Raw genomic sequence first — 18,607 nt, 5'->3', positions numbered from 1 at the left:
AAAATCTTTTAGTCCTCTTCCTGAGGGGGCCCTTTGTGAGTTTGGGCCCCAAAGCACCCGATTATGCTGCTTCCGGATGCAACGGTGAGCAGGTAAACAATGAAGAGAAGGAAGCAATGGTACAGCGCACTCCTTTTCTTCATACAGCTGATCGGCAGGGGGTGCCGGGTGTCGGACCACCACCGATCTGATATTGATGACCTATCCTGAGGACAGGCCATAAATAAAAAGTAACTTGGACAACCCTTCAATTATTATTTTTTGTATAATAAAAAGTATATTGCTAACAATTAGTTATAGTTTTGCTAATTTAAGTAGGTTATTATTTTGAATACTCATTGTTATATCCAATAATCACCTTGGGTAAAGGATCATTTCCCTGCTTCAACCATTAGGGCTACTCTTTGGTTATAAGGAGATATCCCATGACAAGAACCCCTGTTCATATGACAACATGAGGGTAGAGCAGTCAAGCTGAGGTAAATAACTGTTCTGTACCTTCACGCAACTCAGTCATTCTATGTGCTTGCTTTACTCTCACATTAAACTAACAAATATTCCAAAAAAGGGTCTTTACGTTACTGAAATGTTTTTCCACAGAATACTAATGACTGTGTTCCAAAAAATATTTACTGTATTGCTTTTGAGCATTATAAGTGTAAATTTGATTTTAGTCATATATCTTGGTAGTGGATGCCTTCATCAAGCTAAACAACCTAGTTCTGCTAATTATTGATTTCGACAGACCCTCTTCCATGCTAAATTTCAATAGAAATAAATAAATTCAATACATTATAAGATTTCTTAATATTAACAAATTGTACCAGCATTGTGCCAGCATGCACCACATTCATCAACAAAGCGCATGCTCCATTGATGAATACTTTATTATCTTAAATCAATACTCAAGTAAGTGTGACTGTAATGCCCCACCCACTGCTTAACACAAACCAAAAAGTGACATAAATTCATTGAAACCTACCCCACAGGTCTTGCACAAGAAAACAGAAGTTTCCATTTCTGTCACTAAATGAGAAATCTAATTTACATAAATGAGAATGTTTATAATTACCTTTATGCCTGGAGGTCCTGGTATCCCAATGCCCGGAACACCTTCTTCACCTTTAAATCCTTTTTCGCCTTTGATTCCAGTAACGCCAGGAAGACCAGGATTTCCCTGTATACCATGTTCACCCTTTGGTCCACTGGGCCCTAAATTTAAAATGTGTGTTTCCACAAAAAAATGAAGTCAGAAAACCCAAAAAATCCATCAAAGCTAATGTCCAAAGGTACAAATGGATGCAAATTTTAAAGGGAGTCTGTCGCTTGCAACCTCCCTATCCAACTTCAGTACCTTGAAAGAGCATTCATACCCCTTCAACTTTTCCACATTTTTTATGTTACACTCACAAACTTAAATGTATTTTATTGGGATTTTATGTGATAGACCAATACAAAGTAGCAAGTATGTGTGAGGTGAAAAGAAAATGATACATGGTTTTCCAAATTTTTTATAAATACAAATCTGAAAAGTGTGGCTTGCATTTATATCAAGTCCAAGTGTGACCAACTGCCTTCAGAAGTCACCTCATTAGTAAATAGAGTCCACCTGTGTGTAATTTATTCTCAATATAACAACAGATGTTCTATATAGGCCTCAGAGGTTTGTTAGTGAATATTAGTGATCAAACAGCATCATGAAAACCAAGGAACACACCAGACAGATCATGGATAAAGTTATAGAGAAGTGTAAGGCAAGGCTGGGTTACAAAGAAATATCCCAAGCTCTAAACATCTCACGGAGCACTGTTCAATCTATCATCAAAAAATGAAAGGAGTATGGCACAACTGCAAACCTACCAAGACATGGCTGTCCACCTAAACTGATAGCCAAAGCAAGGAGAGCAGTAATTAGAGAAGCAGCCAAGAGGCCCATGGTCACTCTGGAAGAGCTACAGAGATCGGTCCACCGGAAAACTATTAGTTGTCTGGCCTTTATGGAAGAGTAGCTATAAAGCAACCCATAAGAAGGCCTATTTTCAGTTTGCCACAAGCTATGTAGGGGACACAGCAAACATGTGAAACAAGATGCTCTGGTCAGATAAGACCACAGTCGAAAACGCTATGTGTGGTGGAAAATTAACAATGCACATCACCCTGAACATACCATCCCCACAGTGAAACATGATGGGGGTAGCATCATGCTGTCGGAATGCTTTTCTTCAGCAGGGACAGGGAAACTGGTCAGAGTTGATGGGAAGATGAATGAAGCTAAATACAGGGCAATCCTTAAGGAAAGACGTGAAACTGGGGAAGAGATTCACTTTCCAGTAACACAATGACCCTAAGCATACAGCCAGAGCTACAATGGTATGGTACAAAGCATATTCATGTGTTAGAATGGCCCAGTCAATGTCCAGACCTAAATCCCATTAAGAATCTGTGGTAAGACTTGTAAATTGTTGCTCACAGATGCTTTCTATCCAATGTGGCTGAGCTTGAGCTATATTGCAAAGAAGAACGGGCAAAAATGTCAGCCTCTAGATGGTAGAGACATATCCCAAAAGACTTGCAGCTGTAACCACAAAGTATTGACTCAGGGGGGCTGAATACCTTCCATATTTTTACATACTAAAAATTTTGAAAACCATGTATCATTTTCTTTTCATTTCACACAAACTTGCTAATTTGTGTTGGTCTATCATATAAAATTCCAATAAAATACATTTAAGTTTGTGGGTGTAACGTGCAAAAATGTAGAAAAGTTCAAGGGGTATGAATACATTTTCAAGGCATATATTCAAGAACATCAGTCTTGCTCTTGTAGCACCCAAGCTCTGCTCCTTTCTGTAGCCAGACCCTTCATCGTTGCTTTACACTGCCTGGCCCTGTCAATCAAAGCAGCAAGGGAGGGACTGGCAACAGAAAGGAATGGAGCTTGGGTGCAAGGAGAGCAATGGTGATGCACCAAACGCCTATCTACATGTTAGGAAAAGGTATCATGACTTAGAAATGGAGCCTCAGATCAACAAAAGAAAACACCACTTTAATTGAGTGACCTGCCTCTATGTGTCTATGCACATAGTTGGATAGGGAGATTGCTGGTGACAGAATCCCTTTAACAAAAATTATAAATATTCTAAAAGTTTACCTGGCACACCCATTTCTCCCATGGACCCTTTTTGTCCCGGAAACCCTGGACCTCCTGGTAATCCTTGAATACCTTTATCTCCTTTTGATCCTGCAATTATGTAAGAATATTCCATTAATCTAGGCTGAGGTTTTGAAGACAATAGCTTTTTCAAAAATCCTGTCAGTACCAAGAAAACATGTAATAACACTGTCACCTGGCTTTCCCGGCATTCCCTGCTCCCCATCTTTTCCAGGCATTCCAGTGGATCCCAAATCACCATGTGTTCCTTTTTCTCCTTGAATTCCAGTTTGTCCTGAAAATGATTTTTTTGTGTTGTTAAAAAGCATAATTTCTATCAAATCTCTTTTTATATATTCAGAGCACATACATGACAGTACCTCTCGCGCCCTGTTCTCCTTTTTCACCCTTCATGTGTTCCATGGGCGGAAGTGTTCCTGGGTCTCCTTGCAAACCTCTTTCACCCTTATCACCTTTTGAACCTTCAGTTCCTGACTGGCCACGGAACCCAGGAGGACCAGGGTCACCTACAATTAGTCGATATAATAATTTAATAATAAAAACAGCTTAAAAAAATTGGGGGATCGCAGTATCAAAACTGAGGCAGCTACCACCCTCAAAAGCACAATACAAAATACAGATTTACACCAGCACATTTATTTGACTTTATTGGCAGGTATGGTACTAGCTCACTTTTAAAAAGCCTCTAACCTTCTGGTGCCATAATGGACTTGAAAGACTAATGTAAGCAAGGCTCTCTCACTTCTCTGCATCCTCACTCAACAAACCAAGTTCTCCCTCATTCATTAATGCAAGGGTGCTTTCACACATAGTGGACAAATCTGCCAGAAAATACACAATTCCCCATGTTTAACCTATGGGGTTGAAAAGTGTTAATCCCTGCCATGTGTTCTGCTGCAGTATAAAATACCACAGCATATTTTCTGGCTGATTTTTCCACCACGTATAAAGGCGCCCTGAGGGTATGTTCACACAGCAAAATCAGGGGCAGAAAAATCTGTAGCAGAAGACTATCTTCACACAGCAGAGGGAAAACAGGCCTTTACAGCTGCTAAATCCACAACCAAAACTCACCAACAGTTTCCCCATTGACTTTAATGTTATAAAATCCACCTTGTGCACACAGTATAACATAGTAGAGGATTTTTCAGTAGCTGTTTTGAAAAACACTTGAGAAGTGACATGTTACTTCTTAGCAGCAGAGTTGATTGTGGATTTCATAGATGTCAATGGGGAAGCAGAGAAACTTCAACCAAATAGTCTTCTAATATGGTAATCAAGATACTAATACTAAAAACTCCTCTAAAACCTCTACAAAAAAGAGAAATCTGCCACAAAAATGACCTGTTTTCAACTAGTAAACAGCTACTAATCTGCTACTGATCTCTCTGCTGCGGATTTTGTCGTGAGAACATAGCCGAATACTAGTAAGGGCTCATGCAGTATTTTGCGTTCAGTATACTGGACGTTTTTTTAGTTCAGTATGCGGAACATATACTGAGCCATTCATTTCAATGGTTCAGCAAAAAATACTGAAGTGTCTCAGTGTGCATTCCGTTTCAGTATTTCAGTATTTCCGTGCTGTGAAAAGATAGAACATGTCCTATTCTTGTCCGCAAATCACGGTGCTTGGCTCCATTCAAGTCAATGGGTCCGCAAAAAAAACAGAACACATACGGAAATGCATCTGTATGTCTTCCGTATCCGTTCTGTTTTTGCTGAACCATCTATTGAAAATGTTATACCCAGCCCAATTTTTTCTATGTAATTACTGAATACTGTATATGGCATACGGAAAAACGGAACGGAAAAATGGAAAGGAAACGGAAACACAACGGAAACAAAAAACGGAACAACTGATCTGTAAAAAATGGACCGCAAAACACTGAAAAAGCAATACTGTCGTGTGCATGAGCCCTAACTGAAAACATGTAGTTTTTGGTGGCAGATTTTCAAGTTGATGGCGGCTTTAGAGGACTATGACAGGTGTTTTAGAAGAGTATTTGGTTGAGCATTTAGAAGAGTTTGGGTCCACATCTGATCCGCATTCTTTGCTGTCCACATCTACATGTCTGTTCCGGGCTGTCTGTAGAACATGTCCTATTATGGACAAGCATGGGACTGTTCTATTAGGGGCTGCAAAACAGCTAATGGTCGTGGGATATCATTCAGAAGCATTTTTGATGGACGAAACACTGCTAAAAACATTCTAAAACTGCTAGCTTTTTTTCCACGTACCCACTGATACAAAATCCACTAACAAAATGCACCTCTAAGAAGTTACATGCCACTTCAGAAGCGGATCACAATTTAGTGGTGAAAAAAAAATACCACTATGTGCACAGGTTGGCGTTTTTTCCTTTAAAGTCAATTAAAAGCTATCATTAGTGTTTTGGTGGCGGATTTTATTTGTGTGTACATACCCTAACTCACCCAGAAACTCACTCACATGGCCCGGCAAATAAATATGCCGTCTCTCACATGCAACTTAGCGCACAAAAATCGTGTACATGCCAGACATCAGTGAGGAAACTGAGAACTTTGAAGGACCACCATTGTGGTGGAAAAAATGGCAAATTATAGTACACACCATATCTGTGCCATTATTTCTGGCTTTTCTCTTTTCTTGCCACTTTTCAAAAGTGGCACGGAAAGTGGATGGGAAGTAGTAGAGGGGTGTCGCTGCCCGCAGCCCAATAGACTTACTATCATAAACGCCAAAAACTGTCATAAATGATCGTTCAAACCTACGGCCGTTTATAGCTGGCATAGACTTGAATTTCTGGTGCATGGACTGCCTGATGATGCATGCCTAAAATGCACCAAATTTATTAAGAGGCTTGTGCCTTTTAATAAATTTGGTACATTCTGCACCAGCTGACATTGTACTATCACTGGTGCTTGTTATGCCATTCTTAGTATATCTGGCCCACTGAGGAAGGTTTACTAAGACTGAAATTTCTTAAGCCAGTCTTAGTAAACAGTGCACTGGAGTAAGACTAGGGATACACAGTGACACTGGTCAAGCGACCTGTCGCAGCATGCATCGCTGAGCAGCTGTGATCCCAGCAAGTGGCAAGAAATCAAATATGGCTGGATTTCTTGCCACTGCCGTGGCCATCCCATTAGTTTCTATGAGATTAACGCTGCTCACCGATTCTGGCCCCGACAGGTGTCGCTGTGTAGCCGTAGCCCAAGAGGCACCAAAATTTGGCACCTCTTTTCACTTTCTGTGCACCAGACACTGTGGCGAGCTGGTGTAGATTTCAGGTATAATTTATGCCACAGGTGACCACACTCTCTAAGCCACATCCCTTTTCTTGCCACTTTCAAAAACTTGCAAGGAGCTGAAAGAGTCGCAAATGTGTGTGCCATAATTTGCAACTTTTTTAACACCACTTTTGTGGCATAAAACTAAGTCATAATATATCTCTCCCCACAGTTTCTGTGAAATTGTCTAGGTAAGAAAAGCACTTAGGACAAAGGACCGGCTTGACACATTATTCAAATACATAAAAACACACTGGGGGAATTTATCACAATGGTAATATTTTAATTCATTTTTTCTTAAATCTGTATTGGAATATTTTGTGTAAAATTTATCAACATTGCAAGTCTGGTGCATCTTTAAACATGACACTATTGTCTAGATATGTTACTCCAGTTTTCTATGCCACCCCCAATGGAGTAGGATTGTGCCTTTTTTTGCAACTTCTTAAATCTAGACTAAAACAAATTAGCATAGCTAACAACACCTATGTTCCTATGCCCTTTTGGCCGCTTTCAGACGAGCGTATTTGCAATGCATATATAGTCCAGATTTAACGTTTCAGAATCCGCTGATAATGTTAATGAATGGAGCTATTCACACGGAGCCATTCATTTCCGTCAGTATTTGAACTCTGCTGCGTGTCCGAGTTTTGTGCAGATTTGATTCCAAATACACACATTAGTCTGTGCAGTGCATAAATAATGAAGTAAGAAAGAAACACCCATGTAAACCCTGATAAAATACTGAAGCAATCCTGATGACAATACTGATGGTATATTCTCAGGATCCTGAACCAGAATACTGACGGATTTAAATAGGCTCGTCTGAAAGCGACCTTTGGAGTGGTGTAAAAATGCAAAATGACACAAAATGTTTCATATGTTTTTGCTTTTTATTTTACCATTCTGAATTAGGCTACTTTCACTCTGTGTTTTGGGGACAAAACTGAACAAAATGGAATAGTGTGCACCAAAATGCATTCCGTTCCGGTTTGTTGCGTTCTCATGCCGGACACAAAACCGCAATAAGCAGCGTTTTTGTATGTGGCATGGGAAACGTAAGAAGTTGGATTCAGCACCAAACACCATGTAAGCCAATGGTGCCGGATTCGTTTTTTTGCAGTTTCTTCATATTCGATATGATACAACTGGATTCGGATGCAGACTGTTGTACTATTTTAGGCTAGTTTCACACTAGCGTTCGGCTGTCCGCTCGTAAGCTCCGTTTGAAGGGGCTCACGAGCGGACCCGAACGCTTCCGTCCAGCCCTGATGCAGTCTGAATGGATGCGGATCCGCTCAGACTGCATCAGTCTGGCGCGTTCAGCCTCCGCTCCGCTCAGCAGGCGGACACCTGAACGCCTGGCCGTGCGGAGGCGTGCGGATCCGTCCAGACTTACAATGTAAGTCAATGGGGACGGATCCGTTTGAAGATGCCACAATATGGCTCAATCTTCAAGCGGATCCGTCCCCCATTGACTTTCAATGTAAAAGTCTGGACGGATCCGCTCAGGCTAATTTCACACTTAGCTTTTTTTTGCAAATATTATGCAGACGGATCCGTTCTGAACGGAGCTTCCGTCTGCATTAATATGAACGGATCCGATCGAACGCTAGTGTGAAAGTAGCCATAATGGGAGCGTTTTTTAGATCCCATGCCGGATCTCAAAACCGGCCAGCAAAAGCGCATATGTGAAAGTAGCATTTTTCAGTTAGTTTAACCCCTTGAGTAGAGATGAGCAAATCGAATTTCATCGTACTTTGTGTCAGCAAATCAAATTAACCTAAAATAGTGTAAAAAACTAAAATTCTAACTTACCTCCTCCATTTGCTCGCGACGGGCCGCCAGCCTCCATCTTGATTGAAGATCACGGCCAAAATCCCGTGTGTGGTGACGTATGACGTATTTAGTAAAATTCAGCGAATCAGCCGAATCGAACTTTTCAATTATTTACTCATCTCTACCCTTGAGACCCAAAGGATTTTTCGGTTTTATTTTTTGTTCACATAGCCACATGAAGGTTTGTATTTTGCTGGAAAAGTTTTACTTTTTTAATGACACCATTTAAAACTACATACAATGTAGTGGGAAGCTTGAAAAAAAATCCAAATGGGGTGGAATTGGGAACAAAAAAACACAATTCCATCACAGTTTTACATGTTTTGTTTTTACAGCATTGTGTAGTAAAACTGACCTGTTACAGTGATACCACATTTGCATTTTTTTTTTGCGTTTCAATAGTTTAACAGAGCAGTGTTTTATTACGTTTTCTGGGGGAGGTGAAGCAATGAAAAATGGCGAATCGGACATTTTGTTGTTTTTTTCAAAACGCCGTTCACCATATGGGATGAATATTTTTTATATTTTATTAGTACAAGCATTTTGGGACACAGCTATGACTATGATGTTTTTTCTTGTTTATTTACATTTTTTGGGAAAGGGGGTGATTTAAATATTTATATTATTTTTAAAATAGTTTTTAGTGGTTTTTTTTGCACTTTTTAAAAGTTCCTCTAGAGAAATTGCACATGTGATCATCAAATCGCTTCTGTCATAGACAACAATGCATTAGCATTGCAATCGATAGGAATTTCATTATCTTCCTATGGAGTCATACCACTAGTAGGGTCTCCATAGGAATATAGCTGTAACAGCCTTATATCATTTAGGAGGACTGGGATACCACAGGGAATGAACAACTTCCCCAATCACCACTTAAGGAGAACCATTCCAGGCACAGAAGCACAGCGCTTCCGGGTTTTCAGACTTTATATGCTGTGGTCACATCTGGCCATGGTATCTGAGGGGTAAAAAGTTTGCGATTGGTGTTATCTCCTCTAGTGATCAGTGTCATCTCAGACCCCACTGTTAAAAACCTTTGATATGTCGTTATGATATAAAAACACTTTTTAAAAGTTCAGTGCCACTTTAATAGCTACTGATTTATGTAAGGCTGGGTTCACATAACTGTTTCGCTTTACGTCTTTCTGATCCGTCTTTTTTTTCATCTTAAATAACAGATTTCAGACAGAAATGGCTAAAACGAAAGGAAAACGTGCATAACGGATGCCTACATACAGGAAATGAATCGGTGATATGAACCCGGCCTAACTAAAATTTGGTTTACCCTTTTCTCCTGGTAGGCCTGGATTTCCTGGTGAACCGGGTTGGCCTTGAATTCCTGGAACTCCCATAAAACCCATATCTCCTTTTTGTCCTAACAAAAAGAGAGAAAAAAAAAAACATTTTAATGTTTCTTATATTATATAGCCTAAATAAATTTGCAACTCATGTAATGTCTCCATATAAACTTTGTATATTTTACCTTGAAGACCTGGAGATCCATCTTTTCCTGGTAGACCTTGAATCCCGGATTCCCCAGGCATACCCATAATGCCAGGCATGCCTGATGTGCCTTTGTCTCCCTTTGGTCCTGGCATGTCAGCACCAGGAAAACCTGGATAGCCTTGGCTTCCCTTTGCTCCTATTGGGCCTGCAGATTATGTCAAGGTCAATAAATAAATATTAAACAAATGAAACAACAAGAAATGGGTTTTAAATTTATACAAAATAAAATTAGTATATCTCTTGATATTACTAATATGAATTGCTGTAGTATGCTATATTAGAGTTGCATATGCCTTTTATTACAAGCTGCCATAATAAACAAATATAATAGCTCCTTAGCCATGTAAAGTTAAAAAAATACTATGCAAACTGACAGAAAGATGTATATGATGAAACTTAATATACCTTTGCTTCAAAAATTCAGTTCCTTTATAAATTCCGATAATTACCATTTATAAACTAGCTGTATAAATAAAGTCTGGTTACAGTTTCAGAATTGGGATCTTTGGGCCAACTAGAATAAATTATTCTTGAGGTCCAACCGCCACATCAATCAAAGAAATAGACCCTAGTTGCAAGTGAGTGCCTCCAAAGGCAACTCCAATTGGGCCCACTATGGTATCAGAGCCTGGGCCTACTGGAGGATCCTCTGGTACTCTGGTGGACCAATCCAAAGCTGATTATAAAAGGTATTAGAACTGAGAGGCTACAGTGCATTATGGTAGTGTAAAAGGGGTCTGAAACTCAATCCCAAGAACAGGACCCAATTGCACCTTGCTGTGAGTAGAGAGCAGGCCACATACAGTGGTGCTTGAAAGTTTGTTAACTCTTCAGAATTTCTACATTTCTGCATAAATGTGACCAAAAACTGCATCAGGTGTTGACACTAAAAGTCTGCACTAAAAGTAGATAAAGATAACCAAATCAGACAGGTGAGTCAAAGCAATTAGGCTTTGTGATTTATTTATTAAGAAACCCCACACGGATCTAGTAAAGTCTAATCTTCACAACATGTTTGTAGATGTGTATCATGGCATGGACAAGGGAGATTTCTGAAGACCTTAGAAGCAGGGTTGTTGATGCTCATCAAGCTGGAAAAGGTTACAAAACCATCTATAAACAGTTTTGACTCCACCAATCCACAATTAGAGAGATTGTGTACAAATGGAGGAAATTCAAGACCATTATCACTTTCCCCAACACTGGTCAACCAAAAAAGATCACATCAAGGGCCAGGGGTTTGATAGTCCAAGAGGTCATAATGGAACCCAAGTTAACCTCTAAGCAACTAAAAGCCTTTCTCACATTAGCTAATGTTAAAGGGGATGTCCAAGTTACTTTTATTGATGACCTATCCTCAGTTTCAGCAGGAGTCTGACTCACAGAACCCCCGCCATTCAGCCTTTCGAAGATAAGGTGCAAGCTGGGCCATCAACATTTTTTCAACAAAAGAATTGTAGTTAATCCTTTTGGTTGGTAATTATTGTTATATTATCAACATCCCCATTTACAATTCATTTAGTGTGTAATTACTACAATCACTTTTGGATCTGATAAACAGTCATAGTATTTAACTTGCAATCTGTCCCCATCAGATGAATATTTATAAAATGGTATAGTCACCTGGAACTCCTGGAGATCCTGGAAGTCCTTGAGGCCCGGGTTCCCCTTGTGGGCCGAATCCTGGTACACCAGGGTTACCTCTCAAGCCAGGTGCTCCAGCTGGTCCAGTGTCACCTATGTAGAAGACATACCATAAAGTCACTTTAGTGAACCTGTCACATTAGAAATGCAATCCTGTGTAGCCCAATCTGAAGGCTCAGAATGAGCAGATATTCAATAAAATACAAGCTATACTGCATCTTTCCAACAAACCTATATATCTGTTTAATCCTGGACTGGACGTTCAATGTGACAGGCTTGTTTTACTTGAACATTTTAAACAGCAGTACCTTCCATAAAATGTTTACAATTTTATGCCAAGTCAAAAAGGGAGCATCACAGAAAAAAGGCAAAAAAAAGGGTGCAAAATATCCTTGAGAATGGTTCCATGGAGGGACTAAAAATAGCTGTCTATTGGGTGAATAAATCACTTTTTTGGAATAATTTTTTAATGCTGCTTCTTTATTTGGATATGTTAAAACTTTAGTTACTTAATGACTCAATTACCTACATCATAGACCTTACCTTTAGCCCCAGAATGCCCTGGAACTCCTGGAAAGCCTTGTTCTCCAGGGACTCCTGTTGTCCCTGTGTTTCCTTTTTCTCCAATGGCTCCAGGAGGACCTGGATGTCCAATCAATCCTTTTGGGCCTGGAAGGCCCAGACCTGGCTCACCCTAGAGAGTTAAAGAGTAGAATAAACATAAAATAAAACATGATTTGGGGTTCTGCTAATGTACCCAAGAACATGAATATCTCAAAATTTCAAAAGCCAACCTGCATTGAGAATTAAGGAAAGATGGAATATAAAAGATGTCTACATTTGTCAATAAATATCATAAATTCACCAGCTCTTAAGGGAATACTTAAACATACATATAATGTGAAATCTTTTTTTAGATAACCACCTAAACTTGCTTGACCCAACCTGTGCTGCTAACTACCGACCTGTTCCTAACCGCCCCTTCCTGGAACATCTTGTCTACTCTCACTTAAGAAGCTATCTTTCTGCAAACTCTCTTCATGACCCCTTACAATCTCACTTTCACCGTCTCCACTCAGCAGAAAATACCCTTACTAAAGTGTCTAACGACCTCCTGACAGCAAAAAGGAATGGCAACTATTCTCTACTGATTATTTTGGATTTCTCTGCAGCGTTTGATACAGTAGACCACAAACTCTTTCTCACCATGCTCCACTCAATTGGCCTTAAGGACACTGCTCTCTCTTGGTTCTCTTCCCATCTCTCTGGTCGCTCCTTTTGTGTATCATTAGCTGGCTCTACTTCTTCTCCTCTTCTTCAAGATGTTAAGGTTCATCACAGTTCAGTTCTAGGTTCTCTGCTCCTATCTCTATACACAGCCCCCATCAGACTATCAGTCAGGGGCGGGCTGGGCCGGGGGGCAGGGAGGCAATTGCCCCCCAGACCGCCCTAAAAAAACGGCTGCTAGGCCGTCTTTAACAAATAATATATTTTTTTTTTAATTCCTCAGGGCCGCACCGCCGATCACCACAGGCAGGAGTGAGTACAAAACACAGAATACATGCAAATATTCCATTAACGTGTCATCTCTGTTTTGGATCCACTCCTGTTTTTTTGGGGCTTTAGCAATACTGATGGATTACTGACCAAATGCTGACCGAGTGAAGGAGGATGCTCCACAGACAGTGACGTCAACACAAACTTAGTGCTGACACTCTCTCCACTGTGTCGGGGGGGGGGGGGGCTCTACTTGTATAAGTGTTTAATTAATTGAACAGATTCTGTAGACATCTATGTGGAATCAGCTGACGACAGTGTAAAAGGAGTGCGCTTCTTCTTGACGCTAACATTGACCTGTAAGGCTGAGTTCACATTTGAGTTATTTGGTCAGTTTTGGCCAAGTAACTGCCCAATGAAGTGTGTAGTAATTCTAAGAGCGACACCAGTAATCTACATGTTATACTGACTCACAGTATTGTTACCACAGCAGACTCCCTATGCATGTTACTTTAAGGCACAGTGTTCTACACCACTATAAAGGCTCTCTGCAGCCAGGAAATAGTTGTTTTTGTAACGCGATTCACCATGAAAAAATTTGGATCGAACTCAATTTTTTCAGAAAGTTTAGCAAACCTGCTGAACCAAATTTTTGTGAAATTCGCTCATCTCTAATGACAATTTAGCCTGGCTACTAAAATGACAACGGGAAGAAGGAGGTTGGTTGTTGCATGCAGTTTTGTCTCAGGCAGATATGTAAATTGTTAAAGGTGTGATCTGATTAGACACTGGGTCTTGCCACAAGAGGGTGTAAAAGTGGTTCCCCAGCTGCAGTATGAAAAGCCTCTCAGAGGCCACATTTGGGAAGCCTACTCTTGAGGAGAGCTCTCTAACTGCTAGACATGCCTCTACAATGCAATCAACAATATTTTGAGATGTGAGACTTTGAGAGGAGGTGCATCATTGGACTTAGAGAAGCAACACATTCATTTTGATGAACTGCCCACCATCTAGGCGGTCGTGATCTAGCTGTTATGAGGTGTTGGGAGCAGTGGTTATGTGAGGCTATGCACACATAGCAAACAGACCACAAAAGTGGAACCTTCTTTAAACACCTCTCTGCTTAGACCATTTCCAGGTGCCTCGCAGAAGGAAATTTGTCATTGCGCCCATTGCATCTCCTGCAATTAACAGCCAGCCACCTTCACCTTCGTTTACATTGGTGTCGTGAACAAGAAACCTAGAGTGCAATGGACTGGAACCATATCGCCTTTACCAACAAATTTGGGTTCTGTTTGGGATCTGAGGACAGTCGGTTTTAAGTCTGGAGACATTGTGGTGATCTTTTCAATCCTGCCTTTGCTGTGCAGCAACACACTGCTCGAACTGTTGGCGTGATGATCTGGGGAGCCATCACATACAACAGTCAGTCTCCCCAAGTAGTGATATGAGGGACACTAACAGCTCAGGAATATGTACAGGACATCCTGCATCCACATGTGTTGCCCATCATGACAAAGCTTCCAGCACAGCCAAAATATCTGTGAGCAAATGTGCCACAGGAAACCTGTATGCCAGCATGCCTGACTGTATCTTACCATGTATCCAAGCTAGAGTCAGCCCAACAAAGTACTAGAGTCTTCTTTCAATTGTACAGCTTTCCCCACAAAATATATACTTTATTAACCCATTAACCCCTTCAAGACCAAGCCAGTTTTTACCATAAGGACCAGGCCACATTTTGCAAATCTGACATGTTTCATGTTTGCAAATCTGACATGAGTCCTCCTCCTGAGGAAGCGAACAACACACGAAATGCGCATCGAGGAGCGCCATTGCCCTGGAGTCAGTCCCAGCTTTGTTGGTATGTAGCCTCATTACTTTGTGCACCGCCTGGTAGTTAGACATGTTTGTTCTGGACCTAGGTAGCATTGCCGTTCAGTATTTTGGGGTACGTGCATAGTTCTAATATATCTCATGTTCTTTGCTGCATCACATCCATTTGGATATATATTTTACATTCTTTGTATTGCTCAATTGAGGTATTATCATCACGATTCATGTGACTGGGCTGATAGTAGGGTAATGTAGGACTGTGGTTGTCCCTGCCCATTTACCTATATGTATTATGCATCATGTACATTTTTAATGATACATTAATAAAATTGATTTGCATCTTTCTACATTGGTTTGTCGTGCACTCCTTATTTGTTGTGTCATATTGCACTTCATGTTAGTGGTAAATTTCAGTCAATATGTTTTACCTTTTGGCATCATTTTGTAATTGTCATTTTATTTTTTAGGACTTTAAAAGTCTTTGAATTTTAGAAGCAATTTTTAAATTTTTAAAGAAAATTTCCAAAGCTACTAATTCAGTTATGAAGTCACTTTGTGGGACTTACATAATAGAAACCACCCATAAATTACCACATTTTAAAACCTACTCCCCTCAAATTATTTAAAACTAATTTTACAAACTTTGTTAACCCTTTAGGTGTTCCATAAGAATTAAAGGAAAATGGAGGTGAAACTTCAAAATTTCACTTTTTTAGCAGATTTTCCATTCTTTATCCGTGAGATGAGGCGACAGTTTGACTGGTACTATTTTGGAGTACATATGTCTTTTTTATCACTTGGTATTACAGTTTTTGTGATGTAAGGCGACAAAAAATTGCATTTTTGGCACCTGAGGGGTTACATCATGTGATATTTTTATAGAGCAGGTCATTACAGACGAAGCGATAGCTAATATGTTTGTTTTTTATTTTTATTTTATACACGATTTTATGGTGAAGGGCCTTTTTTTTCTTTACTTGAAACTTACAGTACATTTTTTACTATTAAAAAACACTTCTCTTTTACTTTTTATATTTGTCTTCTTCAACTAACTTCAACTTTTCAGGGTTTTATCCCTGTTTCAATACAGTACAATACATTCTGCAGTGTACTGCATTGAACTGTCAGCATCTTACACACTAAGACGCTGACAATTGGCTAGGAGACCTAGCCTGAGGGCTGGATCTCCTGAGCTTCCATAGCTGGCCATAGGAACCATCAGGCCCCCTGTCACCGCAGCAAAGGGGGCCGCTTAAGTCAGAGGGAGCCCTCTCCCTCTGTAAACCCTGCATGTGCCAAAGCCAGCGCTTGACCGTGGCATTTGAAGGGTTAATCTGCCATCATCAGCAGATACAGCAATGCCGGCGGATGCAGCAGGGTCCCAGCTGTCAGTAACAGCCTGGCCTATGCTGCTGATTGGGCAGATGCAGCTCCTGCACCCGCCAAAGCACATCACGTGCATGCATGAGACAGCATTCCCTCAAGTACATGTACGTGATAATGCGCAAAGGGGTTAATATTGTAAACATATATCATCATTGCAGTCACGCATATAAAGTTTCATTTGATTCCAACAACTCCTTGGTGCGTTAGTTTTTTGTTAATGAGTGTATATCAGGTAACAGCTCTGATAAATGGTATTTTTGGAACACATTTTTCATTAATTTTTGGTGGAAAAAAATGGAACGTGGGCAGAGTCCAATACAATGTACATTACAGGTCAGGTAGACAACTTTGATGAATGGATTTTTTTGGGGAAGACAAAGCCATTTAAAAAAAAAAAAAAAAACTTAAATAATGAACTTTTAAAAATTTTTGGGCAAAGACAATTTTCAGACTTTTTTTAGTAAAAAAAAAAACTGCCTACACTGTGTAGAAAAAAGACCATATGGGAAATACCCACTCAAAGTCCTCACTAGAAATGATCACATTATTTCTGCCACCATCACTCCCACCATCTGAGCTTGGTCAGGTCTGACATAGCTTTTGAGCCTGCATCAATAGAGTATACTACTATGATAGATGATAACTGTGATGCAGACCAATATATCAGCTTACATACACTAGTCTGTGCTAAATAGAATTGTTGTAATAAAATTTTCAACAGTTGGGCAATTTAAAATTGTATGTGGCCAAAATATAAGCAGTGATCCTGGTTTTGGAAGGTAAAAATTGTACAATGTATGCGAAACAACAGTTTGCTACGCCTGTAGCAAAATATATGCTGCAAAATATGCTTATTGCACACTTATAAACTGGAGAAGCATTGAAACCGTTTTTTTGGGGGGAAAAAGCAGGCTCCTACAAATAAAAAAAAGTACTATTTCTTTAAAATCTCATGTATTGTGCAGTATAACACACTCTGCATATGGACAGTTCTAGCCCAGGCTATAGCAGAGACATAATACAACACGCTAAACCGCCCTATCCTGTCCCTAATGATAAAACATGACTTTCTACTTTGTAATTCAATCTACCTAACTAAATATATCTTCCCTATTCCTAACACTGTCCCTGTAAGACTCTAGAATGGCTGTTGTGTGTGTCTATTTGCTGTGCTTGTCACAGACACCTCCTACCCCATCAGTGGTGGAGCTCAGAATATAGTGCCAGATTGACCAACCAACATCCTGCCTCCAAACTGGCTGTCATTCAAAGTGTGGGTAAGTTCTGATTCCCTCATTAGTGTACTGAATTTGAAATCTATAATGGCAGGTGCCATTTTGCATGATTTGTCTGAATTGAATCATCAAAACTTCAGGATCCTGTGGAAGTAGATTTGTGAACGAATCTCATTAATGAATTTATTTATACTGATTTTTTATTTCATTGATTCGCTCACTTCTAGTTACGATAATAGAGTATGTTATAATTTGCAACCTGTTGCTCTTCAGAGCAGTATAAGGCTGAATTCACATGTCCGTGGAACACGACGTGTGAATTCAGATCATAGATCATACGAGTGCATTACTGTACTGCGGCGGGGGCACAAAGTGCGCGGCGTCATAGCAACCAATGACGCAGTGCGCTCAGGCACTAAGCAGGATGCCAGTCCGGTATCTCACGGACCGTGTTCCACAGATGTGTGAATTCAGCCTAACAGAGTTCCACAGCACCTGGCTAATGAACACTGCAGTATACTATACCATATGGTATTGTCTTACTTTACAGTTTTTGAATATTGTGAACAGTATTGCACCCTGATTTGGGATAAAAATCTACTTCCCACCTTCTTCTTGCCAATTTTTTAGCAGAATTGTATTCATATTGTGAATTATTTCAGTGTATCTGTATATTGTTACTCACTTTTGCCCCTGGTGTGCCTGGTTCACCGCGTAAACCCTCCCGGCCTGCCTGACCAGGGATACCATCCACTCCTCGTGCACCCTCTATACCTTGATGACCTGGAAAATGAATATCATGCACCCAAATCTTAGTACTGTTATCATATATACACATTGGGGAATACTTACAGTATTACTGCTGTTCTAAACTCAGACTGCCTAAAACTAGACCAGGCAGGCATAAGATGTGGCAAATGTATCATAGTGGATCATACTGTATAATACATTTGGGCCATCTTGCTAGACATACAGTAATAGACTTTTCTCTTGATTATGTTACCTTTTGGTTGGCCCACTTTACAGTTTGAGCTGCATCAGCATCAGTTATCTGTGGCCCACAAGCATTCTCTTGTATATAAGATGTGCTGTTGCGCAGCTTCAGTAGTGTGCTGTTAACTAATGAGTGCTTCCATTGTGGAAGCGCTTATTAGTACAGAAAGCGGTGAGTATGTCACCACTGGGCTGATATTATTCACCGCTTCCTAGTCCTCTTCAT

At 40.1% G+C, this 18,607-nt stretch overlaps 1 protein-coding gene across 1 annotated transcript in view; it reads right to left on the bottom strand.

The window, feature by feature from the left end:
- Window positions 1–18,607, bottom strand: part of COL4A1 (collagen type IV alpha 1 chain) — a 207,563-nt gene that overhangs the window by 40,734 nt on the left and 148,222 nt on the right. Inside the window, exons 29-37 of the mRNA XM_044284161.1 lie at window positions 18,074–18,171; window positions 11,978–12,128; window positions 11,414–11,527; window positions 9,768–9,935; window positions 9,570–9,659; window positions 3,532–3,678; window positions 3,348–3,446; window positions 3,152–3,241; window positions 1,073–1,212 (exon numbers count right to left, since the gene is read on the bottom strand). Of these exons, the coding sequence (XP_044140096.1) occupies window positions 1,073–1,212; window positions 3,152–3,241; window positions 3,348–3,446; window positions 3,532–3,678; window positions 9,570–9,659; window positions 9,768–9,935; window positions 11,414–11,527; window positions 11,978–12,128; window positions 18,074–18,171 (1,097 nt within the window). The remainder of the gene's footprint in view (window positions 1–1,072; window positions 1,213–3,151; window positions 3,242–3,347; window positions 3,447–3,531; window positions 3,679–9,569; window positions 9,660–9,767; window positions 9,936–11,413; window positions 11,528–11,977; window positions 12,129–18,073; window positions 18,172–18,607) is intronic.

Source organism: Bufo gargarizans, chromosome 3, assembly GCF_014858855.1.
Source record: "Bufo gargarizans isolate SCDJY-AF-19 chromosome 3, ASM1485885v1, whole genome shotgun sequence".
NCBI classification, from domain to species: Eukaryota; Metazoa; Chordata; class Amphibia; order Anura; family Bufonidae; genus Bufo; species Bufo gargarizans.
The sequence above is the reverse complement of the archived record's forward strand: the minus strand, read 5'-3'. Positions and strand labels throughout refer to the sequence as shown.